Here is a 12,142-nt window from a genome sequence, read left to right as displayed (position 1 = left end):
GCTCTTAAATCCTCTTTTTGTCACCCTGGCCGTGCAAAATTTTGAAACGTCCCTCGGCAAAAAAAAAAAAAAAATCTGTCCCTGGGCTCTTCCCTAAACCTGGGCTCTTCCCTAGTTCTGGGTCCAGTTGCAGCCAAGTAAGGGGCAGCGCGCGCACTCCCAAGTCCCCGCTTCAGGGACGGGCACGCGCCTGACGCCCAACCCCCAATCCCCTGCTGCTCAGTGACCCCGCCCCCGGGTTTCCGGGCCGGCGTAGCTATTTCAAGGCGCGCGCCTCGCGGTGGACTCACCGCTAGCCCGCAGCGCTTGGCTTCCTGGTAACTCTTCACCTCTTCTCTCAGCTCCCGGCAGCATGGGCGCTGGGCCCGCCTCGCTGCTCGCCGCCCTCCTGCTGCTTCTCTCCGGCGACCGCGCGGTGCGCTGCGACACACCTGCCAACTGCACCTATCTTGACCTGCTAGGCACCTGGGTCTTCCAGGTGGGCTCCACCGGTTCCCAGCGCGATGTCAACTGCTCGGTTATGGGTAAGCCGCCGGCTCGGCAGTCCTCCAGGTCGTCCTTTCTGCCCTTGAGCCCCTAACGCAGCGCCATGCCAACTACCGCTTCCCCCCAGGCAGACGCTTGTGGGTGGCCAGAGCATCTTGACTGGATTCGGGGACCCTTGGGGACCTTCTTCCCCGCCAGGCCCGCGAAGTTAAAGTTCATCTGCTGAGAACTTCTAACTCCACACTTTCTTGGTTATCTTGGGGACTCAACACTTTTATCAATAACTTTTTTATCTCTTCCGCTTAATTTTGTTTGCTTTGAGAGAGACTTGGGAACTACAATCGTTTGATTCTCCAGTCCGATCTGGCAGCGTTATTTTTAAAATTTATTTTTATTTTTTATTATTATTGTACTAGTGAAGACAGATGAGCTCAAAGACTCTCGAGGATATAGCAGGAAGTTTTCTCTTTTTGTTCGATGGTGGGAAAGGGACTTTCTGCCCAGCGATTTTGGTTTGAGCGTGTGTTGATGAGTACTAGAAAACGTCTGATACCACTCTGCATTGTTTCATGCATTGCAGGGAGGTAAAAATTTTTTAAAAAATTAATAACAAAGAAAACTTAACTCTGAACCTAGTAATTAGAAATGCCCAGAGTCGTGCACAATGCTTGGGTCATGGAAGGCTCTCAATAAATACCTAGTGTTTGAACATACTGGAGATATTCCATATGCCTTCAGATAACATGGTTACCCCTAGAACAAAGAACCTAGTGAAGGTTTTGGGATGGAAAAAAGACAGTCACTAGTTAGAAGAGTCACACTGGGGTCTACCCAAACCCTCTTACAGCCTGTGACTTTTGCAGAGTCAGTAAAAATCAGCTATAATTTTCTTGTCAGCAGAACAAAGATTAAGTCATTTGTTACTAAAGAAAGACCTTTTTAACTGACTGTATAGCATTTCATAATCCTGAGCATTATAATTTTTTTTTTTTTTTTTTTTGAGAATGGAGTCTTGCTCTGTCACCCAGGCTGTAGTGCAGTGGCGGGATCTCGGCTCACTGCAACCTCCGCCTCCCGGGTTCAAGCGATTCTCCTGCCTCAATCTCCCGAGTAGCTAGGATTACAGGCACATGCCACCACGCCCGGCTAATATTTTGTATTTTTAGTGGAGACGGATTTCACTGTGTTAGCCAGGATGGTCTCCATCTCCTGACCTCGTGATCCGCCCACCTCGGCCTTCCAAAGTACTGATTACAGGCGGGAGTCACCACGCCCGGCCTTTTTTTTTTTTTTTAATTTGAGTTTGAAGGTTGGGGCAGAAAGAGATCAGGATTTGCACTGCCCTGTCACATACAATCTCCCATGTCAGAGCATTAATCTCAAACATGGAAAAACTTTAAAATATAGAACTCTCCAGATGGACACAGCTGAACCATTTTCAGGTAGGCTCTGCCTATAAAATTACCTTTGGCCTTAATCCAGTAATTAAAGGCACCCACAGGTCTGAGCCCTCATCTATGAAGGTTAAACGTTTCATTCCTATCAGCACAAATTCGTTTTATAGGATACAAACCTCTAGTTTGCTGAATAAACTTTGGAAGGTTTCAGATAATGAGGTTCTAAACTGTAGAGCCTTTGAAGAGAAAGGTACCCCATTTCTTCTCCGAATACATCATTTTGTGTCTTCTCCTGGGCTTAGCACATTGTCTTCCTTAGGATCTGATAGTTTGTTTATTTATCTTTTTGTTGTCATACCTTTTATTCTTGCATTTCCCACTTTTGGCTAGCATTTTGCCTTTTCTCTGTTTCCGGAAGCCTGTAATTTTCAACATTCCCCATTTCTCCTTTTCTTCAGCGGAAAAATTTCTTCAGTGTTGGGATGCTCTGGAAAGGTACTGTATTTTTGGGGTCTCCCTGCCTGCTGGGCTGCATGGCATATCTCTCTTTTTTGAGACAAGGTCTCACTGTGTTGCCCAGGTTGGAGTGCAGTTGTGTAATCATAGCTCACTGCAGCCTCCAACTCCTGGGCTCCAGCAATCCTCCCACCTCAGCCTCAGCAGCTCAAATAGCTGGGACTACAGGCATGCACCACCATAACCAGCTAATTTTTAAAAAGTATTTTTGTAGAGACAGGGTCTCACTGTGTTGCCCAAACTGGTCTTGAAGTCCTGACCTCAGCCCCCCAAAGTGCTAGGATTACAGGCGTGAGCCACTGCTTCTGCCTGCATTATCTCAAATTTTTAGAGCCTAACTTCACAGTCTTGCCTCGGAGCAGGAACTGTTTAAGGCAACAAGATGGAGCCTCTGGTTTCTTCACTAGGCAGACTGTGCTCAAACTGGGTAGCATGAAAGGAAAGCAGCACAATTATAATCGAAATTGGGGGATTCTTTCCCCTATTGAAATCCAAATAATTTTCCTTTATTGTGCTTTTTTTTTTTTTTCTTTAGGACCACAAGAAAAAAAAGTAGTGGTGTACCTTCGGAAGCTGGATACAGCATATGATGACCTTGGCAATTCTGGCCATTTCACCATCATTTACAACCAAGGCTTTGAGATTGTGTTGAATGACTACAAGTGGTTTGCCTTTTTTAAGGTTGGTTTTGTTGGAAGTTGGATTTATATTTTCACTGATTGGATATCTGAAACCTCTTCTGATTAGTAGACCCTCAGAATTTTAATTTTAGATTAAGACGATAACTGGAATTGACACCACTCTTCCCAACAGTAGTAGTTGGTATAATTTTGCCACTTTATTTAAAATTATTATTTTAGTAGGTTTAAGAAATACCAGTGCTACATTTGAATATGTATAAATTATGTTTAAAATTTACATTTTGGTAAGTATGACTAAATTCTTAATTTATTTTCATTATTACTACCACTTTATTTCTAAATGTTGCCATAGTCATTTGGCTTTGTTCTGAATCTGTAGGAAAGATATAGAGATAACACATTTTGTTTTCTTGCAGTTATGCTATCCTTCCTATCACTACCTGTTGGCTGAGGTAGTGATAGGCCTAAATGATTCATTATCCTAAATGTACTAAATATGTTGAGTAATTTTTTCTTCTAAACTAAGAGAAAGAGAGAACCTAGGAGTTACTTCCTTAGGCTGGTTAAAGTAAAAGGTAGCCAAGTCAACCCAGTTTGTTTCCTTCTCTCACTAGGAAACAACTATTGTTCATTCTCATAACACACTGCTTCCAATTGCAAACATACTCAGGGTTAAAATAGTTTAGCACAAATTGCAGCCCATTTCATTTGTTCTTCTCAAGCTGGAACTTTTCTTTTAAGCTAAATATTAAATGGTTCAAGTAAATTGGATACATAAGCCTGAAACTAGGCGTTTCTCATTATACATAGAGTATAAATAAAGACAGACTTTTTCATGGTGAAAGGGTTACAGCCTTTAAAACATCTGGAAAGAAGTGGGAAAGTAGGGAATAACTCTGTTAAATATGATAAAAGACAAAGCACCAACAAAGGCCTAGTTCTAAACTTGTTATAATTTCTCATGGGAGTTGTGGTTTGTCACAAGGTTATGGTGGTCCAAGCCAGTTTACAATATTTTTTAGAATAATAACTCCCAGAAATATTTTTAAAATAAGGATCTTTCTTTAATATGGAAAAAAAAAAGATGAAATAGAGAGGAAGAGGTTGCCTCTCCTCAACTGGATTTGCTGGTATGATGTGCAACTGGTGGAAACCAGTTTGTCCATGCTAGCTGTTGAGGGCCACCAGTCCACTGAATTAGTGGAAACTCATGCTTAACCTTTAGTTGTTAACTATTTTTAGTATCATTTCCAGATGCTATGCATTTTTTTTTGTAAAAAAATACTTATAATAGTATCTATATAAATTTTAAAAATTGTAATATATATGTGGTATATTTAACCTGAAAATAATCTTTGGTGTATATGTTGATGAGCCTAGGCCTTTGCAGACCTCTTACAGTTACTCTGTCACAGCCCTTCAAAGGTTATTTGACTTCAGATTAAGAATCAATTGCCTGTGGAATACATGTGCAAAGGAAGAGGTATTCAAGGCAATTGTTACCGTGTACCATAAACCTTGTACATAATTTTCTGTCATTTTCTTTTCCTCTGTCTCTATCTCTTCTTTGACACACAATAGACACCTAGTCAATTTATTACAAAAAAAAATGAATGAATGAAGTGGAATTCAGTTGGGAAATAGGTTAAATAAATTATTAAGGAGATGAGGAGTAGATAAAAATAGACAAGTACATAGTTTATTCTTTTGACTTAGAAAACTTTTGATTCTCAAATTCTGCAGAATTGGAGAAACTGGTGGGGAAACTTCTAAAATCATTATTTAATTACCAGAGATGTAATAGATATGGACAAAAGCAGTTTTCTTCTTTTATTATTTTTTCATCAGCTTGTTCTTAGCTTAAATAGTAGTCCAAAGCTGGTAGGGACAGAGTGAATTAGCTGGTGGCTGAATGAGGAATTGTATCACTTCTTGTGAATCACAGTCTAAGCACATTTGGCGTTTTGCCGTTGTCTAAGAACATTAGTCACATTAGGTCAATAGAAAATCACTTTTTAAAGCCAAATAAAGTTATATATGTTCCCAACCATAAGTTGGAAAGAATTAATATATATGCTGTTGGAGGGTAGAACCCTGCCTAATCATATGGTTCTGGATGGCATTGATCGAATCCTTATTCTTTCATTAGGAATAATAATAGAAAAAATACTCCCGCCCTACTGATTTCAGGATATGTACGTTTTAAAGTGCCCATTTGACAGAACCATTATCAGGGCCATGTTTTCTTTTTCTGCAGAAAAATCAACCACTCTGGTCAGTAGTTAGGTCTTATGACAAGGACCATAATTTCCTTAGGCAGAGTAGAATATAATAGGATACTTGTTTTTGAAACTTAATATAATCAGATAGTTCCAGATAAACATAGTTTGCAAAGTGATAAAATACCATGTTATTTTAGTAAATCCAACTGCAAGAGTGATGGGAAGCAGAGTTTAAAAACTTAAGAAAGATATTAAGATGGAATTGACTTTGAATAATAAAGTCATCCACTGTTGAAGGGTGACATTTATTAATACAGAAAGTTTACAGATTTTACCACAAGTATCAGAGTATTGCCTGCAGCTGGGGAAACCATGCTTGAAAGGATGCGTAACTGAAGAAAAACACAAGCCCGTTTAATAAGTAATGCACGTGAGAATTGTTACTATCGAATTAGAAAGCATCTTTTACATTAAAATTTATTTTTGTAAAAGGAGAAAACATCAACACTTGAGTAGTATTTGCTATTCAAAGATTCTTACATAAACGAAAACATACTCAACCTACTGCCATTACAGAAATGTTTGACAAATTCTTGCCATGCTTACCTGCCATCATTGTTGTTGTTATCCTACAAATCAATTGGATTTTCATGCCTCTCCATTGACTGGAGCCCTATAACTTGCTTCCTTTTACCCTCTTTATATATGCTTCAGATATGCTTGAAGTAGATTGTTTCTTATTGTTCTTGCTGCTTGAGTTTGTTGAGTAGTTGGTACGTGCAGAGTATTTGTATGTTATGACATATATAGGTTTTGTCCATGGTTCCTGGCTCACAACTCACTCCCAAGACCCTTGTTACAGAAACCAGAATCTCTCTCTCTGATCTTCTCCTACCCTCCTTTCATCTGCCCACTGCAGGACTCTAATCTGATTATGGGTTCTAAGACCCTCATGCCAGAGAGTATTCTGGCCCATACCATAGCAGAAGGAACACTACACAGAGATACCAAGAAGAATCTGAACAGACAGGCCTTGTTTGGTTTAGATCATGCCCTTATAATCTAATTACATTTCAACATGGTTATCCATGCTTTAATCATGTGTATTCAATGAACGCTCCATAAAAGCCCAAGAAGAACAGATTTGAGGGAATTCTGAAGTGCTAAACATGTAGGGTCTGATAGGAAGGTGAAGAACTCATCATGCTGGAAGGGTGGTCCACCCTAACTCCACAGGGACAGAAGCTCCTGTGCCTGGGACCCTTCCAGACCTTGCCCTATGTATCTCTTCAAGTACCTGTATTTATATCCTTTCAAATATCCTTTGTAATAAATCATAAACGTGTTTCCCTGAGTTTTATATGCCACTCTGTCAAGTTAATTGAACCCAAAGAGGGGATTATGGGAACCCCAATTTGAAGCCAGTCCATCAGAAGTTCTGGCGGCCTGGACTTGAGACTGGTGTCTAAAGTGGGCAGTCAGTCTTGGGGACTAAGCCCTCAACCTACGGGATCTGAAACTGCCTCCTGGTAGGTAGCATTGGAGTTGAACTGGAGGGCACTGAGCTGGTGTCTGATGCAGAATTGATTGCTTGCTTGCTGGTGGGGAGAACTTCCTACATATTTTGGGGTCACCGAAGTCTTTTGTATTGATCGTTGTTGCTGACTGAGAGAATAGGAGAAAGCACGTTGAGTAGTTTTTCCACACCACAGCATTCTTTTAGGCTCCTGCTTTTACCTTCTGCTTCCCTCAGCATCCTGCATCTCACCAGGAGAGACACAGCTTCTTCCCCATCCTCGGCATTCCACTTCGGAATCAATCAGAATAGCTCCTATTGCTAGAAACTTGCTTTATTAAGTTCTGCTTATTCAGGGCTTATCTGAAAGAGAAACATTTTTTATGATTTGAGATTTCTAAGCCATTTTAAAACTTGGTTTTAACAGCTCGAGAAATTGGGGGTATAGTAGGGATGGAGATACATGTATTTGGATGTGACTTCAAGCTAGATAAAAGTTTGGAAGGAATAAAACTTTGACATCTAAAGTTTTTGCATGGTTTGAGTTGAGCAGGAGGTACTAGGTATATTTTTAAAATATTTTTTTCAGCCGGGCATGGTGACTCATACCTGTAATCCCAGCACTTTGGGAGGCCGAGGCGGGCGATCACTTGAGGTCAGGAGTTCGAGACCAGTCTGGCCAACATGAAGAAACCCCATCTCTACTAAAAATACAAAAATTAGCTGGGTGTGGTGACACATGCCTGTAATCCCAGTTATTCAGGAGGCTGAGGCAGGAGAATTGCTTGAACCCAGGAGGCAGAGGTTGCAGTGAGCCGAAATCACACTATTGCACTCCAGCCTGGGTGACAGAGCGAGACTCCGTCCCAAAATAATAATAATAATAATAAATAATGAAAGATTTTTTCCTACTCAGCATCCTCCAGGCATTTTATTATCTGAGTACTTTATGGGAGTTACGTATTACATTTAGGGCCCACTCAGGTGGGTGGGTATCTAAGCATTTGAAATAACCTTATGTAAACTAATAAGGAGTAATTAGGCCTGTGGCAAGATGGAAACATTCTTAGAGGCATTCAGATTCAAATTTCCTTTAAAACACTGGGCTGGCCAAAACAAAAGACAATACTATCTACAGGCCAGTTTCTAAGATTATCAGATTTTAGTAGTATTTACCATTTCATTGTACTTGGCACACTTTAGCAAATTTGCACTTCTTAAAAGTACCTGCAGGCAACCTCCTATATAAAAATACAATACAGGCTGGCTTGGCTCATGCCTGTAATTCCAGCACTTTGAGAAGTTGGAGACTAGCCTGGCCAATGTAGTGAAACCTCATCTCCACTAAAAATACAAAGATTAGCCAAGCATAGTGGTGCATGCCTGTAGTCCCAGTTACTTGGGAGGCTGAGGCAGTAGAATTGCTTGAACGCTGGAGACAGAGCTTGCAGTGAGCTGAGATTGCACCACTGCACTCCATCGTGGGCGACAGCGTGAGACTCTGTCTCGAAACAAAACAAAACACGCACACACACGATGTAACAACATAAAACAGAATACTGTGAAAATGCTTAATTATGTCTGACTTTACATGATGGCTGGATATGTGATTATTTTTTCTTCTTTATGCTCTTATTTACTTTGTTCATTTTTAATGATGATCATGTATAAAGCTCCTCTATATAGCATCCTCTCCACCAAATTGCCCAGAGACAGAAAGTCCTGTAAAACAAACTAAGCTCCAAAAAATGACCTCTTGTTGAATAGGCTTTTTTTTTTTTTTTTTTGAAATGGAGTCGCTCTGTCGCCCAGGCCCTCACTCCTTCCACTTACTGGATTTAAGAGATTGTCCTTCCTCAGCCTCCAGAGTAGATTGGATTACAGGTGCCCACCATCACGCCCAGCTAATTTTTGTATTTTTAGTAGAGATGGGGTTTCACCATGTTGACCGGTCTGGTCTTGAACTCCTGACCTCAAGTGATCCACCTGCCTGGACCTCCCAAAGTGCTGGGATTACAGGTGTGAGCCACCACACCCAGCCTGTATAGGCCTTCTAACATTTTACTGTTTCTCATTTTACTTTCTCTGAGGCAGTAAAAGAAACTGACTCTAAAAGGGAGCAGTAGAGAAGGAACTCATATTTTGCTTTGAAGATTAAGCTACTCAAGGGCTGAGGAAATATGTAGAGGGGAACTAGACTCATTATGGCTGGAAATTTTATTAGATGATAGCGAAGCAAATCTTAGTGCTTTCTAATTGAGCTCTTGTTTGGAACCTTCCAATCTTAATAGAACTATAAGCTAAAAAAATGACCATCAGTGTTTCTAAAGCAAGTTGCTACTCAAAACAAGAACACTTTGGGAGGCTGGGGCTGGTGGATCACCTGAGGTCAGAAGTTGGAGACCAGCCTCAACATGGTGAAACCCCTCTCTACTAAAAATACAAAAAATAGCCGGGCGTGGTGGTGCATGCCTATAGTCTCAGCTACTCGGGAGGCTGGGGCAGAAGAATCGCTTGAACCCGGGAGGTGGAGGTTGCAGTGAGCCGACATTGTGCCACTGCATTTCAGCCTGGGTGACAGAATGAGACTCTGTCTCAAAAACAAAACAAAACAAACAGAAACAAGAACTCTATGTTGAGAAATCCATACTAGAGGATTTAATTCCTCACTTTGTGTGCTAATGATTAATAAATTTCAAGCTTATCACACAGCCAGAAATGTTGCCTGTGTTTCTACAATAAAAGATTAGGGAATATTGTGCCATTTTTTCACTGAGCCTTCTGGGTTCATTATTAAGATATAACAATTTTAGAAGACTTATTGAGGTAGGTATACTTTTTAAAATATGGATTCAATATATCAAGCTCAGCATTTTGTCTTTTTTTTTCTTTTAAATAACTTTGGGTTTACTTGTAAGAGTATTTCAATGGAGGGAAAGTATGAGAAGTTTAGCACTGAGTGCCTGCCTATTTTATATCTTCTTTCATGATGATGCTTAATCTCAACATAATGACTCAGTTTACCATTGTAAACTCTTCGTAGGATGTCACTGATTTTATCAGTCATTTGTTCATGCAGCTGGGAACTGTGGGGATATATGATTTGCCACATCTGAGGAACAAACTGGGTGAGCGCTATTGAAAAATTTCTAACTTTCTCATTAAAAGCAAGCTTCCCCACTTCCTGGTGGCTTATGCAAATTAATGCCTATTTATTCATCAGAGAGAGACTGTAGAGATTATGGTTTTCTTATGAATTTCTTGCTTGAGCCTGCTTGTCTGCTGTTTCTAAGTTGTCTGCACTATTTTATGTGAGTAATTTTCTACTTTATTACGTTCTGTTTTCACATGTCAAATCAGCTCTCCCAAGAATGATACTTGTAACCTAAGTAGACGTGAACTGAAAAGGATAAAGACCCAGCTAAGAAAAAAGCTGACTCAAGTTCAGTTCACATTCGTAAAGTAGTTACACTGCCTTGAGTTGCTTATTCTTTTCTTGAAAAGAATCCCTCAAGAGAGAAACATGTGAGGCCACATCAGCTTAGATCTGTCTTCCACAGAGAAGGTGGCTTTTACAGAGAAATTAACATACTCATCACTTATCTCTGAGAGACATGACCCAGCTTTGTAAAACTGGCTTCTATTAAGAATGTAGACTATTCACTGAGGAGAAGAGAATCTTACTCTTTACATTCTCTTCACATTTTCAGAATAAATGTTTAAATCATTGCTCACGCTGGATCCATAAATGTCTAAAATTTTGATGAAGAAATAGGTGATTAGAGAATAAAATTAATAGAGACTTACCCTTCCTTGCATTTTAACATAATATTCTTTCCCCTTTTCCTTCCTCTGTTACTTGGCTCTTAAATACTGGAAGTGAGATTTGAAAAAGGGAACTGGAGACAAGTATTGAAAGCACCATAGGTTTATCTTATATTAGCATTTTCCAAACTTTATAATGGACCAGCAGTGGCCCACACATCTGCCAGGTAGGAATTGCTCATCAGCTGTGTCACGTTATCTTGTTAAGCTTCAGCAATGTTCCATGCAGCCACTAATAACAGATCAAAGTGAGCATTAGAGTTGAAATTAATAAGCTGTTTCTTCTCAGTTCTTTCTGGTAGTTGAATAAATATAGAATGTATTAAATAGTTTTCTTTATTTCAGAACTTCTCAGAATCTGTAATATATTGTATGGTAGTAGCTTAGGAAGAAGATACAATAGGAAACTTTTCCCAGATAGGTTCACCATCATTTTTTTCCACAAAAGATAAGCTTTTTTCAAAATACAGTTTACAAAATTTTATCCTTAGCTCTTCACTCTTTCTCCTAGTTAGGGAGACTGCTCCACCAGTAGAAAAGATAAACCCTGGTAATTTGTTGTGTAAATGGGATAAATAGCCTAGTACCTAGTCATATGGATTCAGGCAGCACTGAGCCTAAATTAAAGTTTGTAAGGTATACATGTTAATGTATCTAAGTTACTATATTTAGCCTGTCTCTTAAGTATATTTCAAAAACACACTCGTTTTTTTCAGTGGCAATTACCTTCAAATGCATGTGCTTCTAAAGCATGTTGGTTGCATGTGCAATACATGTCGCTTAAGCATTTAGCTTCAGAATGGCACCTTTCTCGTGAATGTCTTAACATTTACAAAAAAATACCAGGATCTCAAATATTAGTGCTGGTATTTTTTTTCTTTTTTACTTAAAGAAATTGATACGATTAAATATTAAGAGACAATATGATTCTTGTTGGCTTGTAACCCTAGTTTTCATTGTCTTGTAGTTATTAAATAGAGCATCTGTTGAGGGACTCTTTTAAAACCACAGCCATGAACAGACGTTGGGGCTAAGAGACAGAGCAGCCTGCGACAGTGTGGACCTACCTGTAGCGGCTAGCAAAGGCCTCTAGCAGCTACAGTCCCTTCTGGAGTCTTTATTTGCATGCAAAATGCAAAGGAGTCCTGGTGACCTACCTCCAAGGCAGCTGCCCTCCTGAACATTCCCTTGGAAAACAGTAAACATCATTTTGGAATGTGAACAACCAGAGACTACACAGGAGAAAGGAAAAAAAAAATCTGGAAGATGCAAAATCTTGGGTGGCTTTACCGTTCAGTTTTTTAATAAAAGGAACAATATACAACACATTGTTCTTTTTCTCTTTTGAAATCCCTTCCATTACAGTGATTTTTTTTCTAAGATTGTCAGGATTTGAAATGTATGTTTTGTTTTATTCACAGTGTAAATTTTATTCACAGCTTAACTGTCTCTGCCTGAATATCTTTCCTTTCTCTGATTACCTTGAGGAACCCAAGAGCCTGTTGTAAGAAGAAAGTAAGGCCCTTGGATCTCTTGAGA

General features: G+C 39.7%; 1 protein-coding gene across 2 annotated transcripts in view; it reads left to right on the top strand.

Annotated features, from left to right (window-relative positions):
- Positions 1-267: 267 nt before the first annotated feature.
- Positions 268-12,142, top strand: part of CTSC (cathepsin C) — a 45,115-nt gene continuing 33,240 nt past the window's right edge. Inside the window, exons 1-4 of one of the 2 annotated variants that reach the window (XM_032167123.2) lie at positions 268-524; positions 2,935-3,080; positions 9,822-9,906; positions 11,571-11,927. In XM_032167123.2, coding sequence (XP_032023014.1) covers positions 353-524; positions 2,935-3,080; positions 9,822-9,906; positions 11,571-11,581 — 414 coding nt within the window. In that variant the 5' untranslated portion in view covers positions 268-352 and the 3' untranslated portion in view covers positions 11,582-11,927. Of the gene's footprint in view, positions 525-2,934; positions 3,081-9,821; positions 9,907-11,570; positions 11,928-12,142 lie in introns of those variants that run through there. The other variant, XM_032167121.2, reaches the window with a different exon arrangement.

This window comes from Hylobates moloch, unplaced genomic scaffold (genome assembly GCF_009828535.3).
Source record: "Hylobates moloch isolate HMO894 unplaced genomic scaffold, HMol_V3 SCAFFOLD_11, whole genome shotgun sequence".
Taxonomy (NCBI): domain Eukaryota; kingdom Metazoa; phylum Chordata; class Mammalia; order Primates; family Hylobatidae; genus Hylobates; species Hylobates moloch.
This window is presented reverse-complemented; position numbering and strand designations above follow the sequence as displayed.